This window comes from Pelophylax lessonae, assembly GCF_965119305.1.
Source record: "Pelophylax lessonae genome assembly, chromosome: 9".
NCBI lineage: Eukaryota > Metazoa > Chordata > Amphibia > Anura > Ranidae > Pelophylax > Pelophylax lessonae.
Genome location: NC_138776.1, coordinates 237,874,999 through 237,892,292, shown reverse-complemented (window position 1 = coordinate 237,892,292; position 17,294 = coordinate 237,874,999). Strand labels below are relative to the sequence as shown.

The following is a 17,294-nucleotide window of genomic DNA, read 5'->3' as shown; positions in this document are numbered from 1 at the left end:
TATTTATAATCATCAACTTGCATCAAAATGTGTAACAGTGTGAAAAGAGCCATTATATTATCAAAATGCCATACGCTGTTATACTATACTAAATCATAACGCCACATAATTGGACAAAGCTGGGTACCATTTTGTCCATGTGAAGGTGGTTTGTTTGGAGTCCAGGTGGAACCATTTACATGGAGTTGGTGGGGGACCCAGGGGGTTCAGTGGAGTATAAAGTGAAAAGACAGACAGTAGTCCTCTTTGTGGTTGGAACACCGCTTTGTTGACATCCAGGATTCCTCCAACACATATGTAGGAATTATACAACATGGTCACATGTTTTATGTTATTTTTGTGCTGTTTTTTTGTGCTGGGTTTTGTTTTTTCACAATTTTTTAATTGTTGTCTTCTGTCCCGACGGGGCCTTCTCCTCACTCGGCGACGGCTTCCGTTGTCTTCTGTCCCGGCGGGCGGCTTCTTCTCACTCCGTCCTCGCGCTCCGGCCTCCTCCTCTGCCAATGGCATGGGGTTTGCCATGCAGCCAATCAGGAAGCCGGTATTAGACCGGCTTCCTGATTGGCCAGGAGGAGGATCGGTATGACAATAGCGAATTTTCATTCGCTATTGTCACACAATGGGTGGGCTCTGGGTGCACTGCTCTGCGCCCCGGGACCACCTTTTGCATCACACCATTAGAGCCTCTGGCTCTAATCAGGTGATTAAAAAAAAACCCCATTGAGCTCCATGCGTCTGGCGCCCTGCATGCAGATTAGGGGGCCAGATGCATGGATGGGGGGCGGCGCCCCTGCGCCCTCAGTACACCGGCCGCCACTGGTATACAATCACTGGCCACTTTATCAGGAACACCTTGCTAGTACCGGGTTGGATCCCCTTTTGCCTTCAGAACTGCCTTAATTCTTTGTGGCATAGATTGTTGGAAACATTCCTCAGAGATTTTGGTCCATATTAACATGATAGCAGTACGCAGTTGCTGCAGTTTTGTCGGCTGCACATCCATGATGTGAATCTCCGATTCCATCACATCCTAAATGTGCTCTATTTGATTGAGATCTGGTGACTATGGAGGCCATCGGAGTACAGTGAACTCAATGACATGGGTCATTATCCTGCTGGAAGGAGCCATCAGAAGTTGGACACACTGTAGTCATAAAGGGATGGACATGGTCAGCAACAATAGTCAAGTAGGCCGTAGCGTTTGAACACTGCTCAATTGGTACTAAGGGGCCCAAAGTGTGCCAAGAAAATATCCCCCACACCCTTACACCACCACCACCAGCCTGAACCATTGATACAAAGCAGGATGGATCAATGCTTTCATGTTGTATATGCTAAATTCTGATCCTACCATCTGAATGTAACAGCTGAAATTGAGACTCATCCGACCAGGCAAGGTTTTTCCAATCTTTTATTGTCCAATTTTGGTGAGCCTGTGCCAATTGTAGCCTCAGTTTCCACTTAGCAGAAAGGAGTTTCATTCAATGTGGTCTTCTGCTGCTTTAGCCCATCTGCAAGTTTCGATATGTTGGGCATTCAGAGATGGTATTCTGCATACCTTGGTTGTAATGAGTGGTTATTTGAGTTACTGTTGCTTTTCTATAATCTCAAACCAGTCTGCCCATTCTCCTCTGACATCAACAAAGGCATTTTTGTCCACACAACTGCCGCTCACTGGATATTTTCTCTTTTTTTTATCATTCTTTGTAAGCATGAGAGATGGTTGTGCCTGAAAATCCCAGTAGATCAGCAGTTTTTGAAATACTCAGACCAGCCCGTCTGGTACCAACAACCAACATGTAATTGGCTGATTAGCAATTTGTGTTACCAAGAAATTGAACAGGTGTACCTAATAAAGTGTCCAGTGAGTGTATATATACACTATATTATCAAAAGCATTGGGAAGCCTGCCTTTACACGTGCATTAAATTTAATGGCATCCCAAATTTAGTCCTAAGGGGTTCAGTATTGAGTTGGCCCACCCTTTGCAGCTTTACCAGCTTTAACTCTTCTGGGAAGGCTGTCCATAAAGTTTAGAAGTGTGTCTATGGGAATGTTTGACCATTCTTCCAGAAGCGCATTTGTGAGGTCAGGCACTGATGTTGGACGAGAAGGCCTGGCTCGCAATTTCTGCTGTAATTAATCCCAAAGGTGTTTAATCGGATTGCAAATCATTTGGAGGAGGGGGGATTATGGTGTGGGGTTCTTTTTCAGGGGTTGGGCTTGGCGCCTTCGTTTTAGTGAAGGGAACTCCTAAGGCATCAGCATACCAAAACATTTTAGACAATTTCATGCTCCCAACTTTGTGGGAACAGTTTGGGGATGGCCCCTTCCTATTCCAACATGACTGCGCACCAGTGCATCAAGCGAGGTCCATAAAGACATGGCTGAGCGAGTTTGGGGTGGAGAAACTTGACTGGCCTGCACAGAGTTCTGACCTCAACCCAACAGAACACCTTTGGGATGAAAATGAGGAGCAGAGACTGCGAGCCAGGCCTCCTCATCCAACATCAGTGTCTGGCCTCACAAATGCTCTTCTGGAAGAATGGTCAAACATTTCCATAGACGCACTCCTAAACCTTGTGGACAGCCTTCCCAGAAGAGTTGAAGCTGTTATAGCTGCAAAGGGTGGGCCAACTCAATATTGAACCCTACAGACTAGGGCTGGGATGCCATTAAATTTAATGTGTGTATAAAGGCAGGTGTCCCAATACTTTTGGTAATATAGTGTATATTCTATAGATTTTAGTTGTATGGCGGTGGGTCTCAGTGAACTATTATGACTGTCTTTCCTTTTGTTGTTTTGCTGGACTCTCTGGGCCCTTTCTCCACAGCTCATGGGACAGACGCCCTTTGGCGGGTACCTCCCAGAAGTTCTTGGCTTTTAATCGTTTTTTGAAGCTTATTTGTAAGATTTGTCAAATCTAATTTTATAGATACCCTATCCGTAGCATTCACTCCCGATGAAGTGAATTAAGGTTCATGAAAAGCATTGAGATTTGTGATATATTTTTTCCATCTATCGTATATACTCGAGTATAAGCCGAGTTTTTCAGCATGTTTTTTCATGCTGAAAGTGCCCCCCTCGACTTATACTCAAGTCACTGGCTTCACTGTGTTTTAAGAATGGCGCCGCTCGGCACCGACGTGTCACTGCGCATGTGCGGCATGCCCGGGAATAGCCGAACGTGTTCGGGTTTTCCCGAGCATCGGCGGCGCATTTGCGGCAAAGTAGTATTGGCGCCGGGCGGCACAATTTTTAAATCGAAATCGGCTCACAGACAGGTAAGTGAGACTCCTCCACAGCCCCTGCATTTCCTCATGCAGTGCTGCGGGCATGGTACAGGACATTCTCCTGTACCATGCCCGCACTGCATCTCCTGTGCCATGTCTGTACTTACTGTGCCATGCCTTAACCTACTGTGCCATGCCTATACCTACTGTGCCATGCCTGTACATTCTGTGCCATGCCTGTACATACTGTACAATGCCTGTACATACTGTGCCATGCCTGTACCATCACATGTGCCATGCCTATATAATCTCCTGTACCATGACCTGTGCCATGCCTGTACCATGACCTGTGCCATGCCTGTACCATGACCTGTGACATGCCTGTACCATGACCTGTGCAATGCCTATACTATGACCTGCGCCATCTCCTGTACCATGCCCGCAGCCCCTGTTTTGTGTCTTGTAGTGGTCCAGTTGGGTCCAGTAGCTGCTGCATTTCCCACCCTAGACTTATACTCGAGTCAATAAGTTTTCCCACTTTGTGATAAAATTAGGGGTCTCGGCTTATATTGGGGTCGACTTATACTCGAGTATATACGGTACTTATTTTGCAAGATTATGGAATTTTTGGAACCTTGTGACAATATGTAAAAGCTCAATATTAAACTGGCTTTGTTAAACAGACTGACAATAGCATATCAGCCTTCATCTTAATTTTAAAATTTCATGTGTGTTTGTGCATAAGAGAGACAGTTTGAACTGTGCAAAATGAAAAAAAAATTTTTGAAACAGTTTGCTGTGTTCAGATATGCTTCAGAAAAGTCCCATAGACATGTAACTTTGTTTCTCTGTAAAATAAGGGATAAAGGCACACCTGCTTATGTATCAAACCAAATTTGAGGGCCCCCTCCCAGAGAATATCAAAAATCATTATTAGTGGATACAAACACTACATAACTGACAATATTCCTGCTAAGACCCCGTTCACACAGGGGCGACCCGACTTGCTGGGGGCGACCTGTGAAGACCTCGGCGCGACATGCACGGACTTCATATAATTGAAGTCAATGCAGGTCGCCTCCAGGTCGCCCCAAAGTAGTACAGGACCCTTTTTCTAAGTCGGAGCGACTTGTGTCGCTCCTATTAGAACGGGTCCTGTGCTAATCTATGGCAGGCGACCCACCGCGACTTGTCAGGTGACCAAGTCGCCTGACAAGTCGCGCTAGTGTGAATGGGGACTCAATCTAAAAGATAAGATTTGTTTACATTAGCCGCCTGCCTTTCTCTCGCTGTAACGGACGATCGCGAGTGACCGGCGGACATCGGGTCCACCGGGCACACGCGCAGGGGAGTCTGTGAGTGAGCGGGAGTGCGCCTCCGGCGGCGCGCGCTCGCTCCCTAGAGATTCACAGGCTAGCGACGTAGACCACGTCGCTTTGCCTGTGAGGGGCTGACTGCTGACGTAAAGGAGGTGGCAAGTGGTTAATAGTTCCCTTCACTGGAACTAAGGTGCCAAGCCTAACCCCTGAAAAACTTTGAAAATTTGGACCAATGCACAAAGCAAGGTCCATAAAGACATAGATGAGCAAGTTTGGGGTGGAGGAACTTGGCTGGCCTGTACAGAGTCATGACCTCAACCCGATAAAACACCTTTGGGACAAATTATAGCAGAGACTGCGAGGCAGGTCTTCTCATCCAACATCAGTGCCTGACCTCACAAATGCGCTTCTGGAAGAATGATCAAACATTCCCATAAACACTCCTAAACCTTGTGGACAGCCTTCCCAGAAGAGTTGAAGCTTTTTTTTATCTGCAAAGGGTGGCCAACTCAATATTTAACCCTACTGACTAAGACTGGGATGCCATTAAAGTTCACGTGCGTGTATAAAGGCAGGTGTCCCAATACTTTAGGTAATATAGTGTATTTATATGGTGACTATAGGGGAAGGATGCCTCTGATAGACCATCTTTGAGAATAAAAAGTGGTCGAAAAGTGTTATTGGAAAATGCCCCATAGGTATACCCTTCATAAAATAATGGAAAAGTAACTCAGTTTATCTTTTTTCTACAGGCTGTACAGCTCTTAATTGCTTTCATAAGTATCATGCTGGGATCAATCATGCTTCGACTGGACAATGGCAGTCTAAGGATCACATACACAGCAGCCTACGGGTTCAATTTTTGGAGCATACCATTTGTAAGTACATGCTGATGGTGATATTTCTAACTAACTATGATATCTCCCTACTACAAAGGCTGAGTAGTAAAAGAAATGTTATTACATAATACATACTTCAACCCATCTGTAGGTGCTTTTGCATGCCCTAGTTTTCAGACTTGGGGCCCCGTTGAGCCAAAGAGGTCAAGGCTCAATTTAAAAAAAGAGTGGAATAGGAGAGAGGAAAATGATTTAAAGCTGAGGTTTAGGTTTTGGTATTGGTTCAGTTTGGAGCAAATAAAATATTGTATATGCTATACCTGTGTGATCCCTATAGAAGCTAGAAATCACTGTAGTGGGCACCACTAGCTTCCAGGTCCCGTACCAAGCAGCTGCCCTGCGGCATCGCGAACACAGGAGGTCGCTCGCACATTACAAGCACTATTCAGGGAACTCTTTGCATTTTCTCAATGAATGCAAAACGTTCTCTGATTGGATGAAGTGGAAAAGCGGGTCGGTGATGTCACAAAATCTACCTTGTCCATTCAGGGAACACTTTACATACGTTTAGAATTATAAAGTGTTCTCTGAATGGAGCGAGGGGCTTCACTAAACAGCAGGGCAGCTGCTTGGTGCAGGATCCGGAAGCTTGGAGCAATCCCTGAGTGTGCTTACTACAGTGATTTTCAGTTTACACCGGAGTTCCACAGGTATGGCACATGCATGCATACATACATTGGAGCTGGACCAATGTGATTAACCTCCCTGGCGGTATGATTCTGTCAGGAATTCTGTTCCAAAAGCGGTACAATTCTTTTCATGGAAATTTGGCGTTATGTATTATAGGCCTACAATTCTTAGTAATTACTGACTTAAACCTGACCAAAACAAGTCTCTAGTAGACATCCCAGATGTGATAAATTTGAAACACAAACAAGTGAATTATAATCGAATCAATAATATTATTTTATTATTTAATATATAATATATATAATAAAATTATATTATTGATTAGATTATAATTCATGCGTTATATATTATATATATATATGTGTGTGTATATAGATATATATATATATATGTGTGTGTGTGTATATATATATATATATATAACGCATTAATTATAATCTAATCAATAATATAATTTTATATATATATACATATATATGTGTGTATATATATATATATATATATATATATATATATATATATGTGTGTATGTATATATATATATATTTGCATATATATATATATATATATATATGCATTTTTTTTTTTTTTCCCTCCCTAGTTCCGCTCCCATGCAGCATTGCTGCTGCAGGAAACGGAACTAGGAAGTCCTCCTACCCGACAGACGAGCGGCGGAGATCTCGGCTGGCGGTCACAGCAATGAGAGCTCATCGCTGGATCGCCAGGTTAAGGTAAGAGAAGCTCCGCTGCGCTGTCTGCACTCTCTGCCCATTGACCCCGAGCGTGACTCGGGGATACCGCTAATAGCAGAAAATTCCTACCCCGAGTCACGCTCGGGGATACCGCTAAGGCGGTTAAGTAAAAATTGTCTTACCTAAAATCCATACTTTAATATTTTTCCTCTGTACTGTTCTGCTCCCTTTAAACTGAGCCTTTACTGCTCAAGGAGCACAAATCGATCAATCACCCCCCCCCCCCCCAAATTCCACCCTAGTGCAAATCCTCACATTTCCCAAATCTCTCCCACCTCCACCCCCTTCCCTACTACAAGTGCTATACTCCCAGCACAAATCCCCCCTCTTCAGCAAAAATACCCCCCCCCCCCAGCACAAATCCTCCTGCCCCACAAATTCCCCCAACACCAATCCTCCCTCCTTCCAGCACTAATCCCCTCCCTCTCTCAAATTTCCCCTCCTAGAACAAGTCCTATTCTTCCCTCCCCCACCCCAAATTCTACCTCCCCACAACAAATTCTTACCCTCCAGCACAGATACTCTACTCTCCCTAAATCCCCCAGTAAAGCACTAATCCTCTCTGCCACAAATCCTCCCTTCTAGCACAAATCATGTTCGCCTAAATCCCCCCTCTTAGCACAAATCTTCCCCAGCTAATCACCCACTAGCACAAATACTCTTCTCCCCCAAATTCCACCTCAAAGTCCTCTCCCTCTTAAATCCCCTCTCTAGGACAAATCCTCCCCTCCCTCAAATCCCCCTCCTAACAGGAACCCTCACCCCCTGCAACAATCCTGGTTTTCCCTCCCCCTTGTCAGCCTATCCCTTAGTACAACTCCCCTTTCTCCCTGACCTTACAGAGTCACCTCAATCATTTAGGCAGGAATTTAGATTTCTGTAGGAATTCTGTTTAGTTACAGAGCTTCAATATGTAATTTTCCCCTTTCCATGTTTGTGGGATACCCCTGAATTTTTGGCAGAGTTTTTGACAGGAGGCAGTTGCCTCAGAGTCAGAGGGATCTGACTCATTTTGGTGTGGGGTGGATGTAGCACCCTACAGGTAGGTGCTAGGTAAAAGTATAGTGGGCCTTGGCTGCCTAACAGCAGGGCCATGATTTCAGCTGGGTTGTCATGTCTCCCAGGTGTGGTTACTGAGAGGGGAGTCTCCCAACTGGCTCTGAGAGAGGATTATCATTGGGCAGTGGAGGAAACCCAATCAGTGGCCCATTCAGGCTTGTATCTATCCCAGAAGGCAGACATTCTGCCGCAGAGGATTCTGGAAGTGGGTATAAGTTTGAAGGGAACGCATGACGCAGCATCTTTGGTAGGAAGCAGAGTCCCAGGAGGGAGAGTACGGCTGTCTCTCCTCCTTTCAGAAGGATCGGGTGTCTCGGGTGGCTGCCTGAGTATCCAGAGAGTGCTGAGCTGAGCTGCAGAGGGGATCCGGTGTGCCGAGAACCAGTGGAGGAAGAGAGGGGTTCAGTTCCAGGAAAGCCTTCCAAGGTGGTGAGTACTGTGAACTACCCCTGGGGTCTGCCCAGTGCCAGAGGGGACCACTCCAGTGAAGGTCCCAGGGATCCAGGAGTCAGCAAGCTGTAAAGGGGGTGCCTAATCAGAGGACCCTGAAGTGTTAGAGGGGTACCTAGTCAGAGGACCCTGAAGTGTTAAAGGGGGCGCCAGCAGTTGGGCCCTGAAGAGTGAGTGTGCAGTGTATAGAGTTAAGATTTGCAGCAGCACAAGCAGTGACAAGGAGCTACCTCAGTCAGTGAAGGGCTGGAGGGAGCTGTTCAGTGACTTTTGAGCTAAGTCGAGTGTCAGTCAGGAGTCAAATGTTCTACAGTCCTGGATCTTCTGAGTTAACAAACAAGTTGAAGTCAAAGTTCTACCACAAGTTCAGTGTAACAGTATCTTTAAGCATCAGGAAGCGCTGGCCGGCTTTCAGCTGGCGTCAAGACAGCGTCAACGGGCATTTTTCTGTATAGTGTCCCAGTCAAACCTAGTTGAGCCAGAGGAGTATCCCACTCATTCCCTTCTCCCATCCCCAAAATACAATAAACAAAACAAACCAAAGATGCCGGAATGGTCATTGTCTCAATTCTCACACCTGGGTTCACAACTTAAATGTGTTGGAAGTGTCACCGGTAACAATGGCAGACCCACATCAGACCCAAGGCCTGGAAATCTTGCTACAAATACAAGGAATTTTTAACTGGTTTTACAAAATGCATTACATTGTGTAACACATTAAAGTAGAAATAACAGCAAAGCCTCTCCCTCTCTCCAGTTGTATTCCTACTAGAATGTATGATTCATGTATGTTTTAGCCCCTAAATGCATAACTTTAAGTTTATCAACATTAAACCTCATTTGCCAAATGGTTGCCCAAATAAAAAGTGCATTGAGGTCAGCTTGTAAGTTGGAGACATCCTGTAAGGAAGTTAATCCACTGCAAAGCTTGGTGTCATCTGCAAAGACTGAAATGGTACTTTTAGTCCCAGACCCTATATCATTTATAAAGATATTAAAAAGTAAGGGTCCCAACACTAAACCTTGGGGTACACCACTGATAACCTTAGACCATTCAGAGTAAGAATAATTAACCACTTCTCTCTGAATACAGTTTTCCACCCATTTCCAAACTAAATTTTCTAAGCTTGTAGACTTTACCTGAAACATTAGCCGTGTGTGGGGAACTTTGTCAATTGTAATTGCAAAATCCAAATACAGTCTAAACTTTTGGTTATTTCCTCATAAAAAAAATCATAATTGTTTGTTAACTTCAGTCTTTCCTGAATCCATGCTGACAATTGCTTAACATGTTTTCTAGCAATTCTAGCAAACTCTTCTAATCCCCCTCCAATTTATCTAAAACTAAAAAATAAAGTTTTGCCTTTAGTAATACTTTAAATGATGCTCTTTTGTAATATATCAATGCAATATGCATATAAGTTATGTGTAACTATTACTTTATGCTTCTACAGTTCATCATCTCAGGAAGTCTATCAGTCTCGGTGGGAAATAAACAGAATCCATCTCGATATTTCGTAAGTCCATCACATGGGAAAGGAAGCTTTGAATTTAAGAGCTGAACTTGAAGAAAATAGCTAAATACATATCTGAAATACATTTATGAAAAATATCTCACCCTGCTATTGGATTTGAGTTTCTGTTTAGCCAGTCTTGTGATCCCAACACAAATGCCAGATAGCATAGCCAAACTGCATAGCTCTGACTTTATTGCAGTTGGGTAACACGTCTTGATTACTTACCTGCCAACCTGAGGGTTTGGCCCCTACATGGTAGATAGGGTTCAATATTTAGAAATGTAAAATGATGTACTTGGGTGTAAAAAAAAAAAAAAACATGCAAATTACACATTGGGAGGGGCTTCTCTTGGAGAATCAATGATGGATAAGAATCAGGGGGTGCTTGTATATCACAGACATAGTAAAGGCATGCAACACCAAAACAAAAAAGACCCCCAGACCCCTCTATTACACTTCAATGTATTCAAAATGCTGAAATCGGCATTTTTAAATAGTAACAGTTTTTTAAATTTGGCGCCTTTAGCCGCCGAGTAACCCGGACGTGACATCATCACGCCCCTTCCAGGTTGCTACATCAGAGACCCAATCAAAGCCAAATTCGGCTTTGATTGGGACTCCAACCATCCGGCGGATATGCCGGTTGGGTGCTCGGGTCTCCCAGGGGAACGGGAGACCCGGGCAGAGCCACAGAAGGTGGCAGGAGGGGGGGTCCCGTCCCGCTCGCTGGGATAATGGGCACATCTGCTATTATCACCTGAAAGCCAACCGCCGGCTCTAAAAAATGGTACCGGGATGATGCCTCTAGCTGCAGGCATCACCCTGGTACAACCACTTCTCTGAGCCGACGTAGGGCTACGTCGATTTGCGGGATGTGGTTAACAATGTTTCGATGCAGTGTTGGAATACCAAATACTGTAGGCAGAATAGGCAATGGCCTTAAGGCGACAACAGATAAAAATAATATAGATTGGATCTTAAAAGGAAATTACAATGAAGTTTTCTTAAATTGTTTACAAAAGATGAAAAAAATTAGTTGACTCAAAGAAATAAAACTTTACATTAAAGACTCTAAAGAGAAATTACTGTATTGATGTAATAAACATTAACCACTTGCTAATCACCCTATAGCACTTTTTCTTCTACAGGGGGCAGCTGTGTGCAGGATCACGTATACATACTTTATTCTGCACTCCTGCCTTTAAGACGATTTCATTGTGATAATTCACAGCAGAAGCTGATCTGTGGGTCCTGGGGACTCGATGTCCTCCGGCACCCGCTGATCGTTAGTAACACACAAGAGAACTGAGATATGCCTATGTAAACAAGGCTTATCTCATTTTTGACAGGGGGGGAAGGGACAATCCTGTGTCTTTGCAAAGAAGAGACTAGAATTTGCTCTTCCCTTAGTGAAAGCAGCACACGGTGTACAAAAAAACACTGGCTAGGCACACAGTTAACCTTTTGATCGCCCTAGATGTTTAACCCCTTCCCAGTCAGTGTCATTAGTACAGTGACAGTGCATACTTTTAGCAGTGAGCACTGTATTAGTGTCACTGGCTTCTGAAAAGTGTCAGTTAGTGTCCAATATTCCCCTGCAATATTGCAGTCCCACTATAAGTCACCAATCGTCACCATAACTGGTATAAAAATTTTTTTTAAAAAAACTTTATAAATATATCCCATAGTTTGTAGACGCTATAACGTACGCTTGTTGGGATTTTTATTTCTTACCAAAATCATGTAGCAGAATACATATTGGCCTAGATTTATGAAAAAATTTGATTTTTTTTTTAAATTTCCTATTGGATGTGTTTTATAGCAGATAATGCAGTTTCCCATCCGCTCTCCAATAAGACAAAACGGCAGGGATAAAGTGGGTATTTTAAGGTGCCTAGTAATGTAAACAACAATTTATACAAAATCCAATTATAAAAAAATTCAACAATTTATAAGTATATAGAAAGTTAAAAAAAACACATTTCATATGGTCAGTACAACAATATTCTAATCCAGTATACATATAACGAACCCGATATAGCATATAAGATAGCATATATGTGCCTAAGGATCGACGCATTTCACCCTATTTAGGGGCTTCCTCAGGATCCATATATACATGAAATCCTTCCTTAGGATCCACATCCAATACATATATACTATCTTTCAGATTTCACCAATATCGGGTCAACCCCTTAATGCCTAAGCCTTTTTCTGAAACATGTTGCTTACAAGTTAAAATCAGTATTTCTCTCTCGTTCATTAAAGGACACAGCTCTCAAGGATGTCGCCTGTTTGGGGCTACCCTGGATGACATCATTAAGAGTCTCATATTTAAGGGCAATCGCCTGTTTGGGGCTACCCTGGATGACATAATTAGGAGTCTCATGGGCAGACATGGGAGTAAGTCACACATGTGCAAGTCACAAGCAAGTCTCAAGTCTTAACTTTCAAGTCTCAAGCAAGTCCCAAGTTACTGTGGCAAAAAGTAAGCAAGTCAAGTCGAGTCCCTGCTAGAAGTCAAGCAAGTCAAGTCATTTATTTTGGTCAAGTCACAAATCAAGTCAAAATACTGATCTACCCCAATTTTCACCTTTAAATCAGTTAAAAGTCAGTGGTCAGGAAAGGTTTTGTTTTATTTTCAACATTAACAAAACTGCTTAGTGCTTTTTTCTTGGCATATTAAAGAAACACTTTGAATGCCCAAACAGCTCAAAATCCTTTGTGCGGTCATGTTTCAACACCACAGTCACTAAAAACGTGTTAAGTCTTTCCATTGTTAAACAGCCAGTGTCCTAAAAATCAGAACACACTGAGGGGTTTTAAGTGACTGTGATGTCAGAAACATAACAGGCACATTAATTTTGCTTTAACACATCTTGAGAAAAGGCAAATATTTAATAACTTAAAAAAGTAAAGTCATTTCGAGTCATATGTCTCAAGTCAAAGTCAAGTCTCAAGTCATGAATACCAAGTCAAAGTCAAGTCGAGTCTTTTTTTAATTTTAGTCAAGCAAGTCTCAAGTCCTCAAACTGGTGACTTGAGTCTGACTTAAGTCAAGTCATTTGACTCGAGTCCCCCACCTCTGCTCATAGGGGGGAAGAGTACCTTTCTTCTACAGGCTGGAAAGGGTAAGGAGCCTTGTCACAGACGTGGCCCATCTTTCTCAGCTCACAAGAAGTTTTTTCGTCCGCAGTATCCTCAAACACAAAGTGATGACCGCACTCCGATGTAAGTAAACATGTGAAGTTTATTCACCACTGTAAATCCAAACTGGACATCAATACATCACAGACAAGGACAAAGGTTGACGCCTTTCACGAGTTTACACTCTCTTACTTGAGGATACTGCTGGAGGCTATGGATCTGACCTGCACATGATCACATCTTCCCACCTGAGCGGCTTACCTGCAATTGTTTAAGTTTTTTGTCCCTCAGGATCCACTGACAAGGGTTTGAGACCTTTCAAGTCCTCCTAGGGAGGTTCCAAGCGGCCCTGGTCTGGCAAGCCAAGAGCAGGATTCTCTAGACCCACGGACAAGGCTCCTTCAGCATGAAGGTGCGTCCTTACCTGTGTCTGGGGTGGGGTAATGTCTATGCTGGTTTTCGGGCCCATGGACCTCTTTGGTAAACAACAAATGGGTCCACAAAGTGATACTGTCCAGCTACAAGATCCAATTTCGATCTTACCCTCCGGAAAGCTTCTTTCCTTCCAATGTGTGTATGTCCCCGGACAGATTGCAAGCTCTATTTGGGCCAGTACAAGACCTGCTGCTTCGGGGAGTGATTGCCCACCGGTTCTGGCCTTGGATCGGTTTCAGGGTTTTTTTTTTTAAAACCTGTTCATGGTTTTTAAACCTGTTCATGGTTCCAAAGATAGAGGGCAACATCAGGGGTATTTTCTTGACTCTATTGACATCAAGGATGCTTATTTGCACATTCTGATATGTGCCCGACACCAGCGCTTCCTCGGTTTTGTTGTCGGAGAGGAGCATTTTCAGCTTGTGGCTTACTCTTTACCGCTCCTCGGGTTTTCATATGAGGTCCCTTCAAAGGGAGATGTTGGTCAAATGGGACAAGTGTCCAACGTCTCTGGACAATCAGATCCGGCTCAGCCAGGAAACTAAGGGGTCTGGTGGCTTCATTCTCTGGCTCTTTCACAGGGCAAATCCTTTCTCCCCTTGTATTAGACAGTGGGGAGGTGTCCTGGGTCTGAGCTCTGCTCAGGGTGTTTGGACACTGGCAGAGTCCAGACTGCCCATAAATGTCTTGGAACTCTGGGCGATAAGGCTGTGCCTGGATCACTGGACGGATCGACTCCGGGGGCTTCCGGTGCGGATTCACTCTGACAATGCCTTATGTCAATCATGGGCATGGAACAAAGAGTGTATTGGCGGCCCTGGAAATAGCCAGCATTCTCCAGTGGGCAGAACACTTTGTTCCAGCCCCCTCTGCCGTACACTTTCCAGAAGTGGAAAACTGGCAGGCGGACTTTCTCAGTCGGCAGGCGTTGGACCAATGGGAGTGGTCCCTTCATCCGGACTTGTTTCATAAGATATGTCTCTTGTGGGGGACCCCCCGAGGTGGATCTGTTGGTGTCCCGGCTCAACAGAAAGGTACAGAGGTTTGTGGCAAGGTCACGGGATCCTCTGGCAGATGCCAAAGATGCTCTGGTGGCCCCGTGGGGCCAGTATCGTCTGATTTACACCTTCCCTCCTCTAGCGCTTCTGCTGTGGCTCTTGCACAGAATTGAGGCCGGGGAAATTCCGGTCATTCTAGTGGCCCCAGACTCCTTGATACTTGACGCCCTGGTCACCAACGTCCCTTGGAGACTGCCTCTCAGAGAGAATCTTATGTCCCAAGGGTTAATCTTTGATCCTGCTTTACAGTCACTGGCTTTGACGACCTGGCTGTTAAAAGCCAGGTGCTGAAGGATAGAGGTTTGCCTGGGTCAGTGATTCCAACACCGCTGAAGGCTATGAAGACTACCCCTAGGAAGATCTACCATTGTACATGGAAAGCGAACATTTCGTAGTGTGAGTCAATTGGTGTTCACCCTTGTTCTTTTTCGGTGGCTCAGATTTTGACCTTCCTTCACTGGGGTTTTAAGCAGAAATTGGCCTTAAGTACCATCAAGGGCCGGGTTTTTAGTGACCCCTGGCCATGCACCCTATGGTGCGTACCTTTGTTCAAGGGGTACAACATCTGACTCCACTGGTGCGGTCTCCCTTTGTGCCGTGGGATCTGAACTTGGTACTTTGAGTTCTCCAGAAACCTCCTTTTCAGAATATTCAGGAGATCGCTGTCCCAGAAGGTGGCTTTTTTGGTGACTATCACCTCTGCTCGCCAGTATCAGTACTGGCGGCGTTATCTTGTTGTACCCCTTACTTGGTGGTCCACCCATGTCCATCATTCCTTCCTAAGGTAGTCTCTGATTTCCATTTGAAAGAAGACATTGTGTTGCCTTCCCTGTGTCCCAGGCCCAGACAGCCTAAGGAGTTTGCGTTGAATACCCTGGATGTGGTTCAGGCGATTCAGGTGTATCTGGCAGCTACAAAGTTGTTTCAGAAGTCAGAATCATGGTTTGTGATCACGGACGGGCCAAGAAAAGGGCTGTCTGCTTCTTCTAACACCATTTCCAGATGGATCAGAAAGACGGTGACTCAGGCCTATTCGATCAGAGGTTAGGTTCCTCCTTTTCTTGTCACAGCGGACGCTACTTGGCTGCTTAGTGCTTCTTGGGCCTTCTGTCATCAGGCATCAGTGGCACAGGTTGGAATGTCTTCATTCAAATGGTGTTGGATTGAGAAGCATGAATATTGTATTTTTCAATGAGGTGTACAAGACCAGAGTGATTATAATTTTCTGTGGACTTTTTGGACTTTTATTGCATCATATTATTTTTTTTTTTTTCACCAACATTATTATGTGTTTTCACCATTATTCCTTTAAAGGATTTATTTGGTTTTACATTTGTGTATTACTTCTATGATTCACTAACAGGAATCAATGTATTATTATTCTGGGGCAGCACATTTCTTTTGGATATTTATGATTTATTGTGGAGTTAAAACACATTGAGTGATATCTGCCAGAGTTGATTTATTTCCATATATATATACAGTGCATTGCGAAAGTATTCGGCCCCCTTGAACTTTGCGACCTTTTGCCACATTTCAGGCTTCAAACATAAAGATATAAAACTGTAATTTTTTGTGAAGAATCAACAAGTGGGACACAATCATGAAGTGGAACGAAATTTATTGGATATTTCAAACTTTTTTAACAAATAAAAAACTGAAAAATTGAGCGTGCAAAATTATTCAGCCCCTTTACTTTCAGTGCAGCAGACTCTCTCCAGAAGTTCAGTGAGGATCTCTGAATGATCCAATGTTGACCTAAATGGCTAATGATGATAAATAGAATCCACCTGTGTGTAATCAAGTCTCTGTGTAAATGCACCTGCACTGTGATAGTCTCAGAGGTCCGTTTTAAGCGCAGAGAGCATCATGAAGAACAAGGAACACACCAGGCAGGTCCGAGATACTGTTGTGGAGAAGTTTAAAGCCAGATTTGGATACAAAAAGATTTCCCAAGCTTTAAACATCCCAAGGAGCACTGTGCAAGCGATAATATTGAAATGGAAGGAGTATCAGACCACTGAAAATCTACGAAGACCTGGCCGTCCCTCTAAACTTTCAGCTCATACAAGGAGAAGACTGATCAGAGATGCAGCCAAGAGGCCCATGATCACTCTGGATGAACTGCAGAGATCTACAGCTGCGGTGGGAGACTCTGTCCATAGGACAACAATCATTTCAACATCATCGTATACTGCACAAATCTGGCCTTTATGGAAGAGTGGCATGAAGAAAGCCATTTCTTAAAGATATCCATAAAAAGTGTCCTTTAAAGTTTGCCACAATCCACCTGGGAGACACACCAAACATGTGGAAGAAGGTGCTCTGGTCAGATGCAACCAAAATCAAACTTTTTGGCAACAATGCAAAACGTTATGTTTGGCGTAAAAGCAACACAGCTCATCACCCTGAACACACCATCCCCACTGTCAAACATGGTGGTGGCAGCATCATGGTTTGGGCCTGCTTTTCTTCAGCAGGGACAGGGAAGATGGTTAAAATTGATGGGAAGATGGATGGAGCCAAATACAGGACCATTCTGGAAGAAAACCTGATGGAGTCTGCAAAAGACCTGAGACTGGGACGGAGATTTGTCTTCCAACAAGACAATGATCCAAAACATAAAGCAAAATCTACAATGGAATGGTTCACAAATAAACATATCCAGATGTTAGAATGGCCAAGTCAAAGTCCAGACCTGAATCCAATCGAGAATCTGTGGAAAGAACTGAAAACTGCTGTTCACAAACGCTCTCCATCCAACCTCACTGAGCTCGAGCTGTTTTGCAAGGAG

The 17,294-nt window shown here is 44.0% G+C and overlaps 1 protein-coding gene across 1 annotated transcript in view; it reads left to right on the top strand.

Moving 5' to 3' along the window:
- LOC309563337 (membrane-spanning 4-domains subfamily A member 15-like) overlaps positions 1–17,294 on the top strand; it is a gene marked incomplete at both ends in the record, with an annotated part of 72,129 nt that overhangs the window by 36,412 nt on the left and 18,423 nt on the right. The window contains 2 exons of the mRNA XM_082267732.1: positions 5,306–5,431; positions 9,798–9,860. Of these exons, the coding sequence (XP_082123858.1) occupies positions 5,306–5,431; positions 9,798–9,860 (189 nt within the window). The remainder of the gene's footprint in view (positions 1–5,305; positions 5,432–9,797; positions 9,861–17,294) is intronic.